General features: G+C 60.5%; 1 protein-coding gene across 5 annotated transcripts in view; it reads right to left on the reverse strand.

The window, feature by feature from the left end:
- KIF21B (kinesin family member 21B) overlaps positions 1-20,397 on the reverse strand; it is a 58,664-nt gene extending 38,267 nt beyond the window's left edge. For all 5 annotated transcript variants that reach the window (XR_011682904.1, XR_011682903.1, XM_071450468.1 and 2 more), the window contains exons 1-3: positions 20,263-20,397; positions 2,787-3,009; positions 1,276-1,458 (exon numbers count right to left, since the gene is read on the reverse strand). Coding sequence is in view for 3 of the 5 variants with exons in the window: in XM_071450468.1 (XP_071306569.1) it covers positions 1,276-1,458; positions 2,787-3,009; positions 20,263-20,300 (444 nt within the window). In the remaining 2 variants the exon portion in view is untranslated. The remainder of the gene's footprint in view (positions 1-1,275; positions 1,459-2,786; positions 3,010-20,262) is intronic.
- Between the last annotated feature and the right edge of the window lie 2,849 nt (positions 20,398-23,246).

Raw genomic sequence — 23,246 nt, forward strand, 5'->3', positions numbered from 1 at the left:
TGCCTGTCACAGGGTGCAGCTCTGTCAGGAAGATCTGGAGGAGCCCAAGGCACAGATGCAAGGGCCATGGTGTCCTCCAGTGTAGTAAACCCCATAGATTTAGGAAAAGCACCATGGAGGACATGAACAATAGGAATGCTGAAACAGCAAAAGAAAATTCCTGTTTCCCTGTCCTCCACCCTTAACCCATCTCTGTAACCCTATAAGACTGTATATATACCTATAACCTCCACCCTATAACCCTCTGTAACCCATGTTAACCCCTTACCCATTGGTCAAGCTTGGATCCTTTCCAACCCTATAAAAGAAGCATACTGTACCCCATTAGGGGAGAAAGAAGAAGAGCAGAGACCCTTCACAGACCTCCCCAAATAAAGCCATCTCCGTGGAACAGCCTGCGCCTTCTCCTTCTCCTCTCTCTCCGTCTGCTGCAGCCTCCAGCCCAGGGCACCACTACCTAGCAAGCAGAGCTGAAATCCTGAGAGCTTGCAATCACTATAGAGCTGATGTTGCAGTGTGTCACCATTTCCTGTCCCACCTATCCCAACCCCCTCAAGGATGCCAACCTTCCCCCTCCCCTTTTGCCCTCCTGCCTGGCACCTTCCAGCAAGGCGTCGTGTGACTGGCAGATGCCCCCCAGGCCTGGGCTCATTGGTTTGTCCTAGCATCCACATCCCCTGAGCCTTCCCCTGCTCACACCTGGTTGGCCCTCACCTGTCCGTCCCCTCCCCCTGTCCCTGGGGCTTAAAAAGGACACGAGACCATGGGGTCGGGGTCTCTGCCGTGGTCTCTGCTGTAGTTCTGTCTCTGTCTGTCGGTCTGGAGCTGTTGCCAGACTCAGAAATCTACCATGCTACAATAAACTCTGGATCTAAGCTACACGGCAGAACCCGCTCCTTTTCTCTTCACCGTCTGAACCTTTTCCACCAAAGGTAAACTGAGTTCCTATTTTGCCTGGACCTGTTCTGAGCGCCCAGCTGCAGCACCCAGCCAGCCAAAGGCATCTCTGGGGTGAAAAACGCCACAGCTGCCGCCTTTGGTCCAGCAGCGAGGCCAGACGAAGCCAGGCAGGACACACCCCGAAACATTCGGGGTTTAATATTTAATAAGCTGATAATCACCATGCTTGCTAGATGGCAGCCCCGCGGCCTTGGCATGAGCGAGCTTTGGGCACCCGGTCCCTACCCAGGGACTGAGCTCCTGAGCCCTATTGCTCTGTTTTATAATAACTCCAAATGAGAGGTGATTACCCCAGACCTGCCATTACCCACTCACCTCCAGGAACTGGGCGCTGACTTTGAACTCGGGCGCTGCCAGGCCCTGGCTCTGCGCCGCCCGCCGCCGCTCCTCGATGCCGCTGAAGAGGTGGCTGATGGCGCGGGGGATGATGCCCTGCTCCTCCTCTGAGATGCTCATGTCGAAGCCAGTGCCCATGGTGTAGGTCTTCCCTGCTCCAGTCTGTGCAGAGACAGGGACAGGAGCTGGCTGGGCCCTCCCAGGCTCAGCTCTGCCCAGTACACCCCATATTCTCCCTCTGCTACTTCAGGCTCCCCAGACGCCCTTGCTGAGCCACTGTGACCCCCAGTGACACATCAGCCCCACACTGCCAGCCCTGCCACCCCCTCCTCCCACCCAAGGCCATCCCTGCTCCCAGCTCTCACCCAACCAGGGACAACTCTGTTCTCTCCACACCCAGGACAGGACCTCACCTCCTTACAGGGTACAAATATAAGTTCTGTCTCATCATCCACTATTACCTCAGTAACTTCACTTTTCCTAATTTCCACGTCACTTTCAGAGGCTGAACAAGCAGGAAAGCCCTGCTGCTCTGGAGCTGACTCCATCCATATCCTAACTCTGCAGCCCTTCTCAGCCTGGGCTGGAGGGACACCCCTGCTCATGTGTCCTCCCTGCTGCCACCATTCAGTGTCACTGTTGCACCCACATCCCAGTGCAGAGTGCTGGGTCACCCCAGGATTGCAGGTTCCTGGGTGAGATCCTCACCTGGGTGAGATCCTCCACTGTTACATTGTGATTTCAGTGTTTACCTCAGAACCCCGGGTCCCTCCCCTGATAATTCCCTCCCAGGTGTGTCAGTCACCTCTCCTTTCCCCTCCCAGCACTGTCTGTCAATCCTGGCATTCCAGAAGGGCATTGAGTGATTGGCAGATCCAAAGGATGCCCTCTACCCCTGGGGGCATTGGGCCATCCAGGTGTCCTTTGTCCCTTTGTCCCTCCCCTCCTGTCCCTGCTTGGTGCCTCCCTGCCCCTTCCCTGCCCCTCTCCCCGGGGTTAAAGGAGCAGCAACCACGGGCTCAGGGAGCTCTGTTGGAGCTGGTGCTGCATTCAGAGGCCTGAGGGCCAGAATAAAGCTCTGGATCCAAACCCTCCATCAGAACCGACTCCTTTCCTTCACCATCGCCTGAAAGCTTCTCCACAGAGGGAAACCTGAGGAGCAGCCCCTGGTATGGGGGGAAGCTCCATCCCAGCAGCACCAGAGCTCCTGCAGGCCTGGACTTGTCCCCATGTGCCAACTGCAGCACCCAGGCAGGCAAAAGTGTCTGTGGGGTGAAAACACCACACACCCAGGCAGCCAAAAGTGTCTGTGGGGTCAAACACCACAGTTGCCACTATTTGGTTCAGCAGCAGGGCCAGACAAGCTCAGGCACATCCTGTCTGGCTATATTGGTAATATATCAATACTCCACACCCTCCACCTTCCTCAGCCTCCCCAGGTGCCCTGTCCAGCCCCCCTGGAGAGCCCTCACTGAGGGCAGAGCCCATACCTGCCCGTAGGCCAGCACAGTGGCATTGTAGCCCTCAAAGCAGCCCTCGATGAGCTTCCCCATGCACGTCGTGTAGATCCTCTCCTGCCACGTGTCCAGGTCAAAGACAAAGTCATAGGTGAAGGCCTTGTCCTTGCCCAGCAGCACCTGGGGCTCGCCAGGTGTCACTGAGGTACAGATGTGACATCCCTCTATCTTCTCTTTGGGCAGCTGAGGACGGATCCTATGGGAAGAGAAGCAGGGTGAGGGCAGCACAGGCCTGGGGGACACCAGTGTGGCCCTGAGGAGGAGAGCACAGCCCATCCTGTGAGCCATGTCCCAGAGTGTGCCCAGTCCAGCACAACAGGGGGAAAAGAACTGCTCCACACTGCCCTGCACTGCTGCAGCCTCACCTTGAGTGCTGAGCAGTTTGGGGCACCACAGTATAAGAAGGACAGAAAGGTATCAGGGAGTGTCCAGAGGGGGGGACATAAGAAGGGTGAAGGGCCTTGAGGAGCCATTTGAGAAGCAGTTGAGGTCACTTGGCTTGTTCAGACTGGACAAAAGCAGCCTGAGGTCAGACCTATTGAGGTTTGCAGCTTCCTGACAAGGAGCAGTTCTGACCTCTGCTCTCTGTGACAGTGACAGGATCCAATACAACAGCCTGAGCTGTGCCAGGACTGGGTATTAGAAAAAGGTTCTTCCCACAGAGGTGCTGGGCATGGCCCAGAGGCTGCCAGAGCTCCAGGAGTGTTTGGACAGCACTGCCAGAGATGCCCAGGGTGGGATTGTTGGGGTGTCCTGCACAGCACCAGGAGCTGGAGTCAGTGAACCCTGTGGGTCCCTTTGAGCTCAGGACACCCTACAACACCTGCTGGAAACGTGGCTCATGCAGGCAGGGTACAGACAGCAGCTCTGCCTGAAGCACAGAGCATACAGAGCAGGGGATGCTTCAGCTCCTGCAGCCAGCCATAACCCTGACCTGTTTGCAGCTGAGAACAGGGGGTGCCACATCCAGAAACACCACCAGGCACCTGCAGGAGGTGACACATCCAGAAACACCACCAGGCACCTCCACGAATGGTGACAGGCAGGGCTGGGCACACAGAGCCTGTACCTAGAACTGCCCCCAGCCCACCAGCCCCTCACAGCTGCCCTGGCTCACCCACCCCACTGCCCCTGGCAGGGCTGGGCACAGACAGAGGCTGTGGCACCGGATCAGCCCCAGCCTGGCAGAGTCAGGGCAGCACAGCCCCGTTCGCTCCAACACAGACACATCAAACCCCAGCTACAAAGGATTGAAATGCAAAATGCAAAACCACGACAAGACAATACAGTCCTCACCGTCTGAAGCAAAGCACCACCCAGCCCAAAAGCTGTCCCCAGCCTTGGACTTGCAGATGGGACTGGGACAGGCGAGGCTGAGCTGGCTCCTGGCTTGGGCAGAGCCTGACCCACCCATCCCATCCCACCCACTGCAGCCAACCCCTGCCTGGGAACGTGGGAGCAGAGCTGGACCTGCACAGACACTGCCCCTGTGCACAGACACTGCCCCACTGCAGGACTCACAGACACTGCCCCTGTGCAGGACTCACAGACACTGCCCCTCTGCAGGACTCACAGACACTGCTGCCCCTGTGCAGGACTCACAGACACTGCTGCCCCTGTGCAGGACTCACAGACACTGCTGCTCCTCTGCAGGACTGACAGACACTGCTGCCCCTGTGCAGGACTCACAGACACTGCTGCTCCTCTGCAGGACTCACAGACACTGCCCCTCTGCAGGACTCACAGACACTGCTGCCCCACTGCAGGACTCACAGACACTGCTGCTCCTCTGCAGGACTCACAGACACTGCTGCTCCTCTGCAGGACTCACAGACACTGCTGCCCCTCTGCAGGACTCACAGACACTGCCCCACTGCAGGACTCACAGACACTGCTGCCCCTGTGCAGGACTCACAGACACTGCTGCTCCTCTGCAGGACTCACAGACACTGCTGCCCCTGTGCAGGACTCACAGACACTGCTGTCCCTGTGCAGGACCTGCACAGCTCTGCCCATGGTGAGGCACAGGGGCTGCAGGAAGCTGGGGGCTCCCAGGGGACTCGTGGAGCAGGGGTTTGGAGCCAAGGCCGTGCCGATAGCTCTCATTAGTGCTAATGACTGCACAGCTCCAGTCCCCGGGTGCTCCATAAACTCAGCTATTAATTCCTTCAAACCACATCCCTGGCAAGCCACATCCAGGCCTGAGCAGCCACTGGGACTCAGAATCAGGAATCTCCTGGGCTGGCAGGGACCCACCAGGACCATCCATCCAACCCCTGCCCTGCACAGACCCCCCAACAATCCCACCCTGGGCATCCCTGGCAGCGCTGCCCAAACACTCCTGGAGCCCTGGCAGCCTCGGGGCTGTGCCCATTCCCTGGGGAGCCTGGGCAGTGCCAGCACCCTCTGGGGGAAGAACCTTTCCTGAGATCCAACCCAAACCTGCCCTGGTACAGCTCTGTGCATGAGTGTCTGATCCTCACCCACCCAGGAGGGCCCTGGGCTGTGTGTGGGGGTACAGGCAGTGCCAGCACCCTCTGGGGAAGAACTTTCCCTGATAGGAAACCCTTCCCTGCCCTGGCACAGCTTTTGCATGAGTGTCTGATCCTCACCCACCCAGGAGCAAGGCCCAGGAGGGCCCTGGGCTGTGTTGGGGGGCACAGGGGTCCCTGGCAGGGCAGGCAGTGCCAGTACCCCCTAGGGGAAGAACCTTTCCTGAGATCCAACTCAAACCCTGGCACAGCTCTGTGCATGAGTGTCTGATCCTCACCCACCCAGGAGGGCCCTGGGCTGTGTTTGGGGGTACAGGCAGTGCCAGCACCCTCTGAGGGAAGAACTTTCCCTGATAGGAAATGCTTCCCTGCCCTGGCATAGCTTTTGCATGAGTTTCTTGCATGGAGCAAGGCCCAGGAGGGCCCAGGGCTGTGTTTGGGGGTACAGGCAGTGCCAGCACCCTGCACCCCTCACCCCACACAGCAGCAGACACGTGGGAACTGCTCTGTGCCTCTGTGGATATATTTAGCTCAGCAGCCACAATAAAAAGCAGCTTCTGATGTGCTCAGTCCCAGACTCGTTCCTGTCGCCTTCCCAGGGTTCCACCCTCCTCCAGAAAAAATTATCCCTGACTTTAATTACTTTTGGAGCAAGATGATGTGCTTCCCTCATCCCCGCCCTAGACATGAACAGCAGCTGCAGCCCCAGGGAATGGGCAGAGGAACCAACTGGAGCCACAACACCATTGGGAATTTTCTTCCCTCTCAGGAAAAACGAAAGCAGGATTTCAGCAGAACATTTCTTTGTCTCTCCACTCCCCCCAGGGGGCTAAATACCTGCAAGGGGGGTTTGCACCAGCATGAGCAGCAGCACTAGAGGGCTGTGCACACATGAATTTTCCACAGGGGATTTAAGAACTCACTTTGAGCCTGGCCATGCTGGGCTGTTCCAGTGCCCATACACCACCATCTGCCCCACTCCTACTCCCCAAACATCATTGTCCAGCCAGCTCCAAGCACCCCAGAGACCCATCCCTCACCCTGGCTCTCCCCAGGACCTGTGGGGCTGGGGAGGACCCACGGGGCAGTCCCCAGTGTGCTCCCCCATGCCACCCTGTCCCGTGTCCCCAGCACCAGAGGGACACTGGAGATGCAGGAATGCCCCAGGGAGACCCTGCTCTTCAGGCAATTGGCCAAGCCTCACCCAGGGATGTCCCTGGGAGCTGCTGCCAGCAGGTGGATAAACACTACAGACTCTGCAATGAGAGTGGATGAGGGCAGCAAGAGGGCAAGGACGGGCACCAGCTGCCAAAACTCACATGGGAAAGCACAGAGACATCACAAAGCACCATGGGAGCCTCATGCAGCCACCAAAAAACATCTCAGAGGGTGTCTCCAGGCCAGTGCAGCTCCTGCTGCTCCCCAGTGTCCAACTGCCCCAGCTGTCCTGCACCAGTGCTGCACCCCTGCCCTCTCAGCAATGCCACCAGGCTGGGAACTGGGCAATGTGAGACCCTGGCTGGGGCAGGGAGGTGTTCATGTGTAGTTCCAAGCCATGCCCAGGCACCACGACACCTCCAAAGGTAGAATCATGGAATTGTTTGGGTTGAAAACTCCCCCTAAACCCAACCATTCCCCAGCACTGCCATGTTCACCATGAACCACGTCCTCAAGTGCCACACCCAGACATATTTCAAACACCCTCAGGGATGGCAACTCCACCACTGCCCTGGGCAGTCTGTGCCTCACCACCCTATCAAGGAGGAAATTTTTCCTCATATCCAACCTAAACCTCCCCAGGACAACTTGAGGCCATTCCCTCTCCTCCTGTCCCTGTTCCCTGGGAGCAGAGCTCAACATCCCCCCAGCTATCTCGTGTCAGGAGCTGTGCACAGCCACAAGGTCCCCCCTGAGCCTCCTTTTCTCCAGGCTGAGCCCCTTTCCCAGCTGCTCCTGGAACTCCAGACCCTTCCCCAGCTCCACTCCCTTCTCTGGACATGCTCCAGCCCCTCAATGTCCTTCTTGTGAGGGTTCCTCAGGACTGGAGGTGCCTCAGCAGTGCCCAGTTCAGAGGGATGGGCACTGCCCTGCTCCTGTGGCTGGTACAACCCAAGTGCCATTGGCCTTCTTGGCCCCCTGGGCACACGTGGGCTCATGGTCAGGCACCACTGCCCAGCATCCCCCAGGTCCTTTCCTGCAGCAGCTTTCCAGCCAAACATGACAATCCCCTACAGCACCAGCCCAGGTTTCTCCTTGGCCCTGTTCCCAACCAACCCCAGCTGGTAATGCTGCAGAGCTCACAGTGCTATTGCCACCCTCTGCCTGAGCTTCCCACGGTCTCCAACAGAGATGAGCAACTGTAGTGGCCATAAAGTCACCATTTGAGTGTGTTCTGGCACTTCTTGTCCCTACCACTACCAAAAAAGCTCCTGGCCACATGCTGTCTGCTCCCAGGTCCAGAAGAACTGGCTGTGATGCTGCCAGGGTCAAACCTGTGAACGATGGAGCTGCTCCCTCACCTGCCAGCCAACCTGCTCCACACCTGGTCATGGGGACAGCTCTGAGGACAGCTTGTGCCAGCCAATGGCACCCACAGCAGAGCCAAAAGCATTGGGGTGCATGGTGCAGGACTGGGACATCCACTGAGAGCCTTGCAGCCCTCCTGAGAGCCCATGACACAGATTATGTGACAATTAGCAACCTACCTGTTAAGTGGCAACCAAAATTAGCCAGCAGTTCAGCAGCAGGGTGCTGCCTTCCACCCCCCAGCCTGGCAGGAGTGACCTAAGCCCCAGCTCTCCCTGGCAGGCTGTGCCCAGCCAGCCCCACGCTGGCCCTGGTGGCCCCCCTGGTGACACCCTGTGCCCAAAGCTGACACAGCCTGTCCTGAGGCCAGCACCTTGCTCAGTGCTCTGCTCCTTTCTTCCCATATGAGCACACCAGGCTCAGCACAGGCACCCCAGGGAGGCGAAATCCAGCAGGACCAGGATCACACCAAGCCCTCCCTCTGTGCCCTGATGGTGACAAGGAACAGAGAGCCAGGACAGAGCTGCACAGTCCCAGCCAAACGCTCCTGCCTAGAAAACCTTCCCAGGCAGGCAGGGCAGCAGGCAGGAGGTGGAAGGATGGATGGATGGACACTCAGAGGGGCAGGCAGGGGTGCAGAACACCCCTCCCCATCACTGCTGGGGGATGATGAGCTCCCAGCAGGAGCCTGATCCAGCAGCAGCATCCACAGCCATCAGCACGAGCCACACAGGGACACCCACAAAGGGGAGCCCAGCTGGAGCGTCCCCAGTGCTGTCCCTGCCCTCCCTGCCAGGCTGGCAGCCTCTGAAAGCTCTGTCTCCATGGCAGGGCTGCCAGGGCACCGAGCATCTGCGGGGAGGGGGGACAGGATCCTGCTACTGAGGGGCAGGAGCTGAGCACAGCAGCTCAGACAGGCACAAAGGGTGAGCTGTTCTGCACTGCTGCCCTGAGGGGGTGCAGGAGCTGTTCTGCACTGCTGCCCTGTGCCAGCCTTGGGGGGGTGCAGGAGCTGTTCTGCACTGCTGCCCTGAGGGGATGCAGGAGCTGTTCTGCACTGCTGCCCTGTGCCCTGAGGGGATGCAGGAGCTGTTCTGCACTGCTGCCCTGTGCCAATCCTGGGCAGTACAGGAGCTGTTCTGCACTGCTGCCCTGTGCCCTGAGGGGGTGCAGGAGCTGTTCTGCACTGCTGCCCTGTGCCCTGAGGGGATACAGGAGCTGTTCTGCACTGCTGCCCTGTGCCAGCCCTGGGGATGCAGGAGCTGTTCTGCACTGCTGCCCTGTGCCAGCCCTGGGGGATGCAGGAGGGGCTGGGGATGGCAGCAGTGCCAGGTGGGCACTGAGAGGCAGCTCCACAGGCAGGGTCAGCCTGGGGGTCCCTGATCCCTCCTGGGGGGATCTCCCCATTCCAGCATCTCGAGCCCTACAAGAGGCACAGGGATGGGGCCAGCTGGCACTGCCAGCATGCCCAGTGAGGGCAGCACACACCATGGCAGCCCCAGCCTCCTGCACTCCGAAGGGAGGCTGTGTCCTTGCATGGGAAAGCACAGCCTGGCTGACGTGGCCTGCTGGGTTCGTGTCCTCCTCACCCAGCTGTCTCAGCTTCCTATCCCACAGCCCAGCAGCACAGCAGCCCCAAGGGGTTCAGAGCATCCTGTGGCCCCCAGCAGTTTGCCAAAGCCAGCAGCACACTCCCACAGCCGTGAGAGCCCCACCCCGCCCCACCAAACTGCCTGTGGGCACACAGCTGGCCACACCACCCTGCTGGGACACAGCTGGGACCCAGATCCAGCACCCAGCATCACCCATTTCACACAGGGGCTGCTCCAGCTCCTGGGGAGCCTGAGCACACACACCCTACAGCATTTCCCAGCGCTGTCAGGGGGCTGTAGGGCAGCTGCTCACAGGCTGGGGGGAATCACAAAGAGCTCCTGTCCCTCCAAGACCTCTCTGCAGGCTGCCTGCAGACCCTACAAAGAGCTGTTCCTCTTCCCTCCCAAGGAGGCTGCCCAGCCAGGAAGGGCTGGCTGCCCAGGGAGCAGAGCCAGAGAGCTGCAGAGTGATGGCTGGAAGAGCTCCATGGGATTTTCCCTCTCTGTGCCAGGCCCCAGATGCTCACAGCCACCACCCCTTGTCCACCTTGTCTGCAGAGGGGCAAGGCTGGGCTGCCCACAGCCCTGCTGCTGAGGCACTGCCCCTCAGCCAGGCACAGATCAGCCTCTGTGGGCTGGCAGAGCCCACCAGGGGCACAGCCCAGCCCTGTGAGCCTGTCAGGACAGGTGGGCTGGGCAAGCCCAGACAGCACCTGGCTCCTCTCCCCACAGTGCCTGCACTCATTCTGCTCCTGTCTGTGCTCCCACACCAGCTGTGCTCACCCCACACCCCTGCATTCACCCCACTCCCCTCCCCACACCCCTGTGCTTGCCCTGCTCCCCTCCCCACTCCCCCCATGGCCCCAGCTCTGCTCCCAGGGCCACCAGCCCCCTCCAGCCCCCCAGCACCAAAGCTGCAGGAGCACCAGCCCCTGCCAGCCCTGCACCAGCCCCTGCCAGCCCTGCTGTCCTCTCTGCTCCCCAGCTTCACCTCCTCTGCCCAAGGCTGCTGCCCTGTGATCCCACCAGGGCAGCCAGGAGGAGCAGCTCTCTCATCCTCCAGTGCTCTCCCAGGACATCCCATGGCTCAAGGACAGCCCAGGCACCACAGAGCCAGCAGGTGAGGTGAGGTGAGGTGTGTGGGGCTCTCAGCTTGGCCAAGCAGCTCCCCAAGGTAGGATCAACAAAGCGCTCCAGGTTTTCCCACCCCTCAAGCATGGATGGGGCTGCCCACCCTCCCCAGTGGGCTCAGATCCCATAGGAGAATCTTCCTCCTGCCTGGGAAAGGATCTCCCAGCCCCATTCTGCCTGAGCATGGGGACCAGGGAGAGGGCTGCCTGCCAAGGGCAGCCTCTCTGCACACAGGTTATATTGGACACAAACCAAGACAAAGTTCAGCATTTAATTACCACGGCAGGGAAGTGGCTTAGCAATCACAGAAAATTGAATCAGGCTCCCTGGAGACTGCCAGGCCTGGTCAGCAAACAGTCCAATTAAGAGATAGAGCCTGGCACCTCCCAGAGCAGCGAGCACAGCACAGAGCCCCCTGTGCCAAGGTGCCCTGACAAACCCTGCCAAGGCAGGGTGCCAGCACAACTGGATCAGCACTGGGCCAAGACAGAGCTCCTGGACACCCCACAGAGCTGGGGTGCACCCAGAGCCCCACTGGGCACAGCCCAAAGGGGGACATGACTACCTCATCCCCCAAGGAACCCCACCCCACCAGGCCCCAGCCTGCTCCTGTGCAGGGCAAGCCTGCCTCACACCCCACAGCCCCCTGGGCTCCCCCTAATCCACCACTCCAGACTTTCCCAGGCTTAGGGAAACCTTTAAATCAGGCCGTGGCAGGCACCATGTGCTGCTCATTAGCTCTGGCAGGAGCACAGGGCTGTGAGCTGCACCATCTGCTCTGTGCTGGGACCATGGCAGGCTGAGGGACACGCATGGGACAGCAGCAGGGACACCCAGCCCATGGCAGGGACACCCAACCCATGGCAGGGACCAGCAGGGCCCAGGGGATGCAGGGGAGCAGAGGAGCAGAGCCAATCCAGTTTGGGGTCCCCCTGGACTCCAGTTTCACCCCATAAGTGCCTTAGGCCAGCCTGGGATCAGCCCAAGGGGAGCAGCACGGGGATGTGTGCACACAACAGAGCCAGCACGGTCACCTGTGAAGGGTGCAGTGCCACCAAACCCCAGTGACAGCACATATGATGGGACACATGCCCCAGCAGAGCCCCAGCTCCCCTACAGCCATGCAGAACAGCCCCAAACCAGCCTCAGCAGCAGTGTGGCAATGAATAGGGAGTTAAAGGAAACCATCACTCACCAACAGACCCTGCCAGGCCATCAGCCCAAGCCTGCAAAGCACAGCAACCCCCAGGTCTGATGGGGACAGATGGACACACCTCCCCTAACCCTAACCCAGCTCTGCACCCCAGCACTGAGCCTCCCCTTTCCCCCCAGCTCAGCAAATCCCACCCACAGGATCTGTCCCTCTCCCAGGTGCCCCTGCAAGGTCCCCATGTCCCAGTTCAGCCCAGCAGCACTGTGGTGTGCCCATAATGGAGATAAGGCTGCCCTAGAGCCAGGGCTGGCAGCTCCCAGGGCACCCAGTGGGGAAACAACAGCCTGACCTGGGCAGGAGATTCTGCAGCCCCAGAGCCCACCAGGAACACCAGAGCAAAACTGCCCACAAGACATGGGAGCAGGTGGTACAAAAGAGGTGCCTCTCCAGCCTCTCCCCAAAATACAAATAAGGGAATATAAATAATATATATAAATAAATAAATGGATATGGATAATACATATTTATATAAATAAATAAATGGGTAAAAATAAATTTAAATAAACATATATAATTATATATAAATAGATATGAAATATATCAATAAATTACATAAATAAAATAAATATAAATAAAAAATAAAATAAATAGAAATAAAATAAATAAAAATAAAAATGAAATATAAATAAAAAGTAAAATAAATAAAAATACAATAAAAAAAATAAAAATAAATAGAAATAAATACATATAATTATACATAGAATAAAAATATATATAATTGATATAAATAAGTAACACAGATAAATAAAAATAAATAGAACTAAATGGATAAAATAAATATATAGTTATATACAGAATAAACATATATGACTTATATAAAAAAGAAAATTGAATAAATTAATAAAAATATAAATAAGTAAATTCCAAGCCCTTGGCCAACAGGATAGGGGATGCTCTGAAGTACCCAGGAGCAAACCCAGTCCCTCACCTGGGCAAGGAACAGAGAACATTTTGACCTAATGCCTCCCTCAGGCAGGTGGAGCCTGCAATAATGGATGAGCAGAGACCACAGCACCATGGACCAGCTGGGTTTTCCAGCTGTGTTTCCCAGGCATGCAACACTGTCCAGGGAACTCAGTGCTTGAAGGCATGGGGAAGAAGAGGAGCAGTTCAGCTCCCTGCCAGCATCCCAGAGCAGAGCAGGGATGGGAACATCTCTCTGCCAAAGCTGGACATGGGCATGGGCAGGGAGGTGCCCAGAGCCCCAGGGGGCACAGGCAGGGGAGCTTGGCACCAGGCTCCACCACAGCAGGCTGTGACAAGAAATCTTCCCCAGCCATGTCAGGCTCCAAGGAGCTGCAGGGCTGGGAAAGGGAATCCCCCAGAGCTGGGGCTCAGCTCTGAGCCCTCCCCTGGCAATGGGGGCAGTGACTGTGTGGCATCCACATGGAGAGAACAGAGAGGCAGATCCCGAGCAAGAGGAGGCACCTGCACCCACACAAGCACACACCAGGGCTGCCTCCTGCTCTGCCCATAGAGGGAAGGGGTGCCAGGCACTGTCCCTTCTACCAGGCCACAGTAAAACCCATCAGCAGCTGCCCAGGGTGCAGAGGAAGCCCCTGCAGAGTGACCTCCTGCAGCAGACCCCAGTAGCATCACCCTCACAACCCAGCACATCCCAAACCTGGCTGTTTAACCAGTGCCCTCACAATCCAGCACATCCCAAATCTGCCAGTGTTTAACCAGTGGAATCCCAATCCAGCACATCCCAAACCTGGCTGTTTAACCAGTGGAATCCCAATCCAGCACATCCCAAACCTGGCTGTTTAACCAGTGCCCTCACAATCCAGCACATCCCAAACCTGACAGCTGTTTAACCAGTGGAATCACAATCCAGCACATCCCAAACCTGGCTGTTTAACCAGTGGAATCACAATCCAGCACACCCCAAACCTGGCTGTTTAACCAGTGCCATCGGGTGTTTTGACAGCCTCCAGCAGGAAGCAGCCCTGTGGGACCACTGGGGTCACCCCCAGCCCCAGCAGGAGCAGCAGCACAGCACTGGCCAGGCCTGGCTCTGTGATTCACACCGGGCTCACAGAGGATATCACCTTCCCTCCCAGGGGCCATGTTTCTGACAGCTTTGTTTGGGGCTTCATCTGCAATTTTCTCCTGCCTCCAATTTCAGTGCTGAGGCAGCAGCTGGCCCTGTCCTCGGGCTGATCCTTGGGAGGCCCTGGGCTCTGCTGAGGCTGCAGGGTGCTCAGCTGACTGCCCTGCCATGGGTGATGTGTGCAGGACCCAAACCCTGTCCCAGTGCTTTCTGTGGGCGCTGGCACATCCGGGGGTGCAGCTCCCCTGCTCCCCCCTCACACATCTCCATCCCCTTTGAACATTTCTGCTGTAAATCCAATTGAGAGCCTGGCTGAAGGCAGGCACAGAGCCCACACCTGGGCTCAGCACCCCCCAGAGCCCAGCGTGCTCCCCAAAAGCTCCCTCCAGGCTGGGGAGCTGCTGTCCCCTGCTCTGGGAACACAGCCCTGAGTCACAGCAGGCTGCAAAACCCCAAAGTGAAAGCAGAGCAGCAGCGTGTCTGGGTGGCTTCACCCAGCAGCAAAACACCCACAGGATGGGGCAGGGCCTTCTGCCATGGCTGAGCTACCCTCAGCAGGTGGAAAAGCTGGATGGAAAGGGTGCTCACAGTGGTGGTTTGCTCAGCACCCTGAGGATGGAGCAGCCTCCTGAGATCTTTCCCTGTGGGGATCAGGGCTGCCCCTGACCCTGCAGATGGCACACAGAGCACCCCAGGGCTGCCCTGACACTGCAGATGGCACACAGAGCACCCCAGAGCTGTGACCAGCACCCTGAGGATGGCACACAGAGCACCCCAGGGCTGCCCTGACCCTGCAGATGGCACACAGAGCACCCCAGGGCTGCCCTGACCCTGCAGATGGCACACAGAGCACCCCAGGGCCGTGCCCAGCACCCTGCAGATGGCACACAGAGCACCCCAGGGCTGCCCTGACCCTGCAGATGGCACACAGAGCACCCCAGGGCTGTCCCTCACCCTGCAGATGGCACACAGAGCACCCCAGGGCTGTCCCTCACCCTGCAGATGGCACACAGAGCACCCCAGGGCTGTGCCCAGCACCCTGCAGATGGCACACAGAGCACCCCAGGGCTGTCCCTCACCCTGCAGATGGCACACAGAGCACCCCAGGGCTGTGCCCAGCACCCTGAGGATGGCACACAGAGCACCCCAGGGCTGCCCTCACCCTGCAGATGGCACACAGAGCACCCCAGGACTGTCCCTCACCCTGAGGATGGCACACAGAGCACCCCAGGGCCGTGCCCAGCACCAGGATGGGCTGCTCCCCTCCCCCCTTCCCCTCCCCCTCCAGGAGACAGTCACATCCCGTGCCTTGGGCTGGAATTGATTGCCTTATCTCTCCCTGCACGCCTCTAACAGCTGAGCAAAGCCAGCCCAACAGCAGCCAAAGCTGGCAGGAGCCAGGGCCCCCCAGACCACACCAGAGGGCTCCAAGGCACAGCAGCAGCAGCAGGGGATGGAGGGCAGCAGAGGATGGAGGGCAGCAGGTACCAGGGCTGCAGCCTCCCTCTGCCCGCTGAAGCCCTTGGGCAGCACAGACAGTGGCACAAGTTGGGTTCACACCACCTCTCCACTGGGCCCAAATCCACCCCAGAACAGCTGATGTGGAAGGGCTCCAGCTTCACTTCCTCAGTGAGTGACCCCAGCTGGCAGCAGACACTCTGGGCTCACAGAGAGCATCCCAGCAGGCAGAGAGCCCCAGCCATGGGGCACCAGAGAGAGGTGCCAGCACCCTGGCAGGGCTGGAACCCAGCTGGTCCCAGCACCAGGCCTCTGCCAGCTCAGCCACTTGGCTGGAGCACCCTGAGGGTGGATGAGGATGAGGGCAGGGGGACTCTGAGCTGGGAGTCCCTCCCTGAGGGCTGTGTGAAGATGAGGGGAAGGTGACTCTGAGGAGGAGCTGGGAGTCCCTTCCTGAGGGTGGATGAAGATGAGGGCAGGGGGACTCTGAGGAAGAGCTGGGAGTCCCTCCTGGAGGGTGCATGAAGATGAGGGGAGGGGGACTGAGGAGGAGCTGGGAGTCCCTCCCCAAGAGTGGATGAAGATGAGGGGAAGGTGACTCTAAGGAGGAGCTGGGAGTCCCTTCCTGAGGGTGGATGAAGATGATGGCAGGGGGACTCTGAGGAAGAGCTGGGAGTCCCTCCTGGAGGGTGCACGAAGATGAGGGGAGGGGGACTGAGGAGGAGATGAGAGTCCCTCCCTGAGGGTGTACAAAGATGAAGGCAGGGGGACTCTTAGGAGGAGCTGGGATTCCCCTCCCCGAGGGTGGATGAAGATGAGGGGAAGGTGACTCTGAGGAGAAGCTGGGAGTCCCTTCCTGAAGGTGGATGAAGATGAGGGCAGGGGGACTCTGAGGAAGAGCTGGGAGTCCCTCCCCGAGGGTGGATGAAGATGAAGATGAGGGGATGAAGATGAGGGGAAGCTGACTCTGAGGAGGAGCTGGGAGTCCCTCCCCGAGGCACCAGCCACACACGGCTCTGGTGAGGGCCACAAAGCATCACAGCGGGGCGGCCGCGAGAGCAGCAGAGCACTGGAGGTTGCAGAGTTTAAATAAACTTGAAATACGACTCAACTTCCTTCCCCAATTTCACAAGCTCCGTTTCCTGCGTCTCCTCGGCAGGCCAGGCATGCTCAGTGCCATGGCAGCTCTGGCACAGGGGATGCTGCTCTCTCTCAAAGCAGCCCTCAGGAGGTGCCCTGAGGGAGCAGCTCTGCAGCCAGCCAGGCCACTCAGGCCTCCAGCCAAGCAGTTTAATGGCTTGGGGGTCAATAGATGCCATCAGCCCTGCCTGACACTGCAGAACTACTGGGCTGAGCTCTGCTTCCTGCAAGCAGCACAGCCAGTCCCACGGCCTGGCGCCCTGTGGCTGCAGGAGCTGGCAGCACCTGGAGGGGCTGTGGGGACAGGGGCTGCTGAGGGGCACCAGCCTCAAATTCCTGTGCCAAGCCTCAAACCAAACCTCCTGGACAGAGGGCAGGAGTGGGGAGCTGCTGCACCGGCTGCATTGCAGGCACCCATTTGAAGGTCACCTACAAGGAGGAAGCAGCGGCTGCTGCCTGAGGAGGACTGGCCCCCAGGCCCTGCTCTGCACCACCATGGGAGGAGGCAGCTCCCTGCAGGCACTGCTACCCTGGCATGGTCTGGCTGAGGCACAGCCCGGCCCTGCTGGCTCCTCCCTGCCCCAGGAGACACAGGAGACACAGAACCTGCCCCAGGAGACACAGGGACACACACAGAACCTGCCCCAGGGGACACCATCCCACTCAGAACCTGCCACAGGAGACACAGTGATACTCAGAACCTGCCCCAGGAGACACAGGGACACACACAGAACCCACACCAGGAGACACCATCACACTCAGAACCTGCCCCAGGAGACAGAGTGGCACTCGGAACCTGACCCAGGAGACACAGGGACACTCAGAACCTGCCCCAGGGGACACAGGGGCACACACAGAACCTGCCCCAGGGATACCATCACACTCAGAACCTGCCCCAGGAGACACAAGGACACTCAGAACCCACCCCAGGAGACACCATCATGCTCAGAACCTGCCCTAGGAGACACAGGGACACTCAGAACCTGCCCCAGGACACACAAGTCATAATCAGAACCCACCCCAGGAGACACAGGGACACTCAGAACCCGACCCAGGAGACACAAGTCACACTCAGAAGTCACACTCCAGGCTAAGGGACAAGCAAAGCAGACCCTGCTGGCAGGGAGGGCGAGGGCAGGGCAGGACCCAGGCCTGCCCTTGCAGACACTGCAGCTCTGAGCTGCAGGTACAAGGTACAGGAAGAAATCAGCCCCTCGGCCAGGAGGAGCTGCTGGGCCTGCATTTCCTTCTGCTGACAGCAGCACTGCTGCAGGTACCAGCCATTTCCCTCCCAGCACGTGGGAAGCCTAAACCAGGTCCCCACAGCTCAGCTCCCAGGCTCTTTGCAGTGCAAATGGGGCAGAGGAGGGTCTGCAGGAGAAGATGGGAGCCACAGCATCTCTCCCACCTTCTCCTGCCAGACCAAGGCAATCAGCAGGAACTGGGATGCACAGATCAGCATCTCTGTTCAACTGTCCCTATCCTCCCACCCTGGGACCACAGAGATGGGTTCTGATGGCTGTGGTAGCTCTTGACATCACCCCCAGCACACCACCATCACTTCCCAGTGTCCTTGGCCCTTCCCCAGGTCCCACCTCCCTCCCACCAGCAGCACAGACACAGAGACCCCAAAGAAAGACACAGAGACCCCAAAGAAACAGCACAGCTGGCCCATTCATGTTATTATCAAGGGACAAAAGGGGAGCTTTGATCCGTGTCCTGCTGCATCCCAGAAACATTCAATCATCTCCTCTGTGCTCTGATGGCTGAGAGAGGTGGGATCTGGGGCAGGTTTACTTCAAGGGTCTTAGAGAATCCTGCAGCCTGGCTGCTCCACCGGCAGGGTGTCACCAGCACTGACAAAGGAAAACCTCGCTCTGCTCCAAGCCCGGGGCAGGAGGGGACCCAGCCCCAGCCCCCGGGGGCTGCTGTGGCAGAAGAGGTGGGTGGTCTGCAGGGAGAGCAGCTCAGCCTTGGCACACTCAGCTGAGCATCATTCCCGCACGGCGTCACAACCTGACGGCTTTGTTTGCAGCCTCCTCGCTGCCAGCCCGGCTCCTTTGTCCTCCCGACTCACCTCCAGCAGCACATCCCGCCGTGTGCCCAGCTCTCACCAGCTGCTCTGAGCGGGATGTTGGCTCAAGGAAGGGGTGTGAGAGGGCTGGAGCTCTCCCTCCCTGCCTGGATCCTCCCCAGGATCGCTCCAGCCCCACCGCAATGCTGCATACCCCAGCCACATCCCCACTGCAGTCCCGTAGCCAAGCAGCAGCCAGCCCAGGACCCCAGGGCTGGAGGGGACCTGAGGGATTAGGAGAACCCCGCAGAAAGGACTGCACAGCCGCCATGCCGCGGGGCACCCACCCCATGGCCAGGATGCTGTTAAAAGGCATCATCTCGAGAGAAATGCAGGATGGAGACGGGAAGAGTCCGGGCAGGAGGAAATCCCCACCCCCATGGTCGGCATTACTCGGTTCCCGGGTCAGTGTCCTGGCACAGCCGCTCTGTCCTGGCACAGCCCCCTGCCCCTGTGCAGCCACCCCAGCAGCAGCAGCCGCAGCAGGGGCTGCCCTCACTCCTGCAGCTCCCCCATCCTTCACAGCCAAGCCTGGCCTCGACCCTCGGCCTTTCCAGAGGAGAACGGCAAAAAATCCCCTGGGGCTGCAGCCAGGGCGGGCAGGATGGAGGGGCAGCGGGAGCGGGGAGTGTCGCGGTGCACACACACACACACACGCACACGCGTGCACACGCACACAGCCCCGCACACCCGCGTGCACACGCACACACGGCCCCACACCCACCGCTCTCCCTCCATCGCTGCCGCTGCACCAGCAGCATCTTTTGTGCTGCCGCTCCGAGCAGGCAGGGCACGGGCAGAGCCCCCCGAGCCCCCGCACGGTGCCCGCAGCCGCCAGCCCGCCCTGCCCGTGCCGGCGGGGCTCAGAGCGGGGGCTGCACGGCGAGTCCGCTGCGGGACGGGCACCCACGGGGTCCCATCCGCTCCGCCACCACCGCGGGCCCGGCAGATGCGGCTGCCCCGGCCGGTCCCTTCCCCCGCGGGACAGAGGGTCCGGTGCCGCTCCGTGGGATCGGGATCCCCTCTTTCGGCGGGGGCTCCTTTCTCCCGGGGGCAGGGAGCGGCAGAGCCCCGCCGCCGCGCACCGGGCCGGCCATGGCGCTCACAAAGACCAGGGTGACACAGGGGGTGTCACCGTTCCTGCGGGGCTCGGCCTCGCCCGGCCCACGCCCCCCGAGGTCCGCAGCCCCCCGAACCCCGGCGGGCTCCGAGGCCGCCTGCAGCTCCTCTGAGAGGTGCGGGGCTGCAGGCGCATTGTTCCCAGCACAAAGGACACCGAGATACCGCATCGCTTCCCAGCACCCAGCGGGGGGGGCGGGCAGGGAGCCCCCACAATGCCCGGCATCCCGGTGACACCTCGGACGGCCAAAGCCACCCGCGCAGCAGCCGGGAGCTGCCCAGGCTGGGCGGCCGCCGGCTCTGCAGGTGGAGGAGCCGGGGGTCCCGGCCTCGCCCTCCGCCGGCGGTGGGGGCGGGTGGAGGGAAGGCAGCGCCGGAGCCGGTGGGGAGAGGGGGGAGACATCCCGAAACGGTGCGGAGGGGGTGGGGAGGAGAGCGGCGGGGCCGTGGGGGTGCGGCACAGACCGGCCCGGCGGGGTCTCGCTGCCCCGGGCTGGGGGTCGGAGCCGACCGGGCACGCAGCACCCCCCGCCTCGCAGCCGCCGCTGCCGCGCCCGCCCCGCCTTTCGGAACCGGTGCCGGGAGTACCGAGCTCCGCGCGGCCCGGAACGCGCGGCCCGCCCCGCGGGAAGCGCCCGTGCCCGCACTCACCTCACGGCCACCTTCACGCAGCTGTCCGGGGCCGCCATGGCCCCGCACGGCACCGCGGCCGCCGCTGCCCCGGAGCATCCGCGGGGCGGGAGGGGCGGGACGGCCGACGGGGCGGGGCCTGGCCAGGTGCGGGGCGGGGCCGGAACGGGACACGCCCACAGGGCCGGACCGCGAGCACGCGGCGGAGGGCGCGGGAACCGCTCGGAGCCGGGACACACGGACACAGGGACACACGGACAGGGACACAGGGACACACGGACAGGGACACACGGACACAGGGACACAGGGACACGGACAGGGACACACGGACACACGGACACAGGGACACGGACACACGGACAGGGACACACGGACACAGGGACACACGGACAGGGACACACGGACACACGGACAGGGACACACGGACACAGACACAGGGACACACGGATACCGGGGCACACGGACACACAGACACACGGACAGGGACACATGGACACAGGGACACATGGACACGGACAGGGACACACGGACACAGACACAGGGACAGGGACACACGGACATAGGGACAGGGACACACGGATACCGGGGCACACAGACACACGGACACAGGGACACACGGACACAGGGACACGCGGACAGGGACACACGGACACAGGGACACACGGACACGGACACACGCACACAGGGACACACGGACACACGGACAGGGACACACGGACACAGGGACAGGGACAGGGACACACGGACACACGGACACACGGACAGGGACACACCGACACAGGGACAGGGACACAGGGGGACACGGACATAGGGACAGGTACAGACGGACACATGGACACACGGACATACGGACACACAGCTACACGGGGACACAGACACAGGGGGACAGGGCGACAAGGACACACAGACACACGGACAGGGACACAGGGACACACGGACACACGAACACAGGGGGACACGGACACATGGACAGGGGATATAGGGACACACGGACAAGGACAGGAACACAGGGACACAGGGAGAGGGACAGAGACACACGGACACACGGACAGGGACACACGGACGCAGACACAGGGACAGGGACACATGGACAGGGACACAGGAACACACGGATACCGAGGCACACGGACACACAGACACACGGACATACGGACACGGACAGGGACACACGGACACGGACACACGGACACGCACAGACGGGCACAGGGACACACGGGCACAGGGACACACGGGCACGGCTCGCACTCACTCCCATTCACACTCACACTCGCCAGCCCCTGCTGCCCTCTGCCGGGTCAGCGGCTCCGCTGCCGCCTGCGCCGTGCCGGGATGTACCGGGGTGTACCGGGGCTGTACCGGGATGTACCGGGGTGTTACCGGGATGTACCGGGGTGTGCCGGGATGTACCGGGGTGCACCGGGATGTATCGGGGTGTGCTGGGATGTACCGGGGTGTACGGGGGCTGTACCGGGATGCACCAGGGTGTGCCGGGGTGTACCGGGATGTACCGGGGTGCACCGGGATGTATCGGGGTGTGCTGGGATGTACCGGGGTGTACCAGGATGTACTGGGATGTGCCAGGATGTATCGGGGTGTACCGGGATGCACTGGGATGTGCTGGGGCTGTGCCAGCGCTGCTCCGGGCTGTACCGGGGCTGCTCCGGGCTGCCCCGCGTGTCTCCACATGGGTGGCATCGCTCCGGCTCCTCCTCGGCTCCCCCGGATCCTGTCCCCTCTGGTGCTGGGGGGTGACACCGTGGAGCAGCAGAGCAGGGACGGGGCTGAGCTCGGAGCTCCGGAGGAGCTGGGACCGGGGCGTGGCAGCCCTTTGGGCTCTCCCAGGCTGTGGTCAGTCTATCCTCAGAGGACGTGGTGTGCCAGGATGGTGTCAGGTGCCAGCAGAGCTCCCCAGCGTGCTCAGTCCCTGCTGCAGGGCTGGGGTCTGCACAGCAAGGTGGGCACCCACACAGCACAGGGCAGTGCCCACAGAGCCACTGGCTCCATCCTCGGAGCTGCTCTGGGGAGGGAAACACATCCAGAGACCGTCAGAGAGCAGGGCTGGAGACAGACAAGCACTGGGGAGCTGAAGGAGTCCCTGTTCTGCCTTTCCTGAGCTGCACTCACATTGCTGGGGCTGAGGGCAGCCGGACACAGCCAGGCCCTGGCTCTGCTGAGGAAAGAATCTTCATCAGGGTGGGACCCACAGGCCACCCCCAGCTCTGCAGGCTGGGGTCAATATCAGGGCAAATAGCAACGGAGCACAAGGGCAAACTGAGGCACTCAGAGGCTTCTTTGGAGGAGCCCAGGCTGTATCCTGGGAGAGGGACAGCCAGGACATGCCAGCACTGATGGCTAACAGCTGGTGAGACAGTGCCGTGCCCAGAACAGAGCCCAGCACCTGCCCTTGCTCTGCAGTCTGGGTACCTTCACCCCATGCCCATGTTTGGCCCCCCAAGGTGCCAGGGCCGTGGGCCGTGCCCTCCCAGGACTCTGCATCCTGCAGGAGCTCCTCAGCTCTGCTGGCATGGGTAAGGCCCAGGACAATTGTGCTGGTACAGAATCATGGGGGTGACAGGACAGGGCCTGTCTGGCTTCCTGCAAGGATGTGAGGAGCTGGTGTTCCTCTTTCTTTGTCCCATGTTTGCAAGGACACCTGGTGCATGGTGCAGTTCTGAGCTGCTGGTTTTCCTGAGGATGGACTCTTCCCCACTAAAGCTCCAGGCAGAGAGAGGCAGTGGCTGCCATGATGTTTTTCTCTTCCTACACCCACCCAGATGCCAGCTGTACCACAAGTGACACCTGTCCCCCAGTTCAGCCAGGAACAGCTTAAGAAAGACACACCCCACAGGTACCTGGGATAGAGCAAATCATCCCCTGTGCAGCCACAGAGGTGCAGAGCCCCCACCATGGTGCTGTTGTCCCCACCACGGTGTCACCCTTTATGTTTAGAGCCTCCAGTGACCACCCAAGTGATACCTGCAGTCCTGCATCTCCCTAGACCCACC

Source organism: Agelaius tricolor, unplaced genomic scaffold (assembly GCF_023055355.1).
Source record: "Agelaius tricolor isolate 1412-34295 unplaced genomic scaffold, bAgeTri1.0.p SCAF_30, whole genome shotgun sequence".
Lineage (NCBI taxonomy): Eukaryota > Metazoa > Chordata > Aves > Passeriformes > Icteridae > Agelaius > Agelaius tricolor.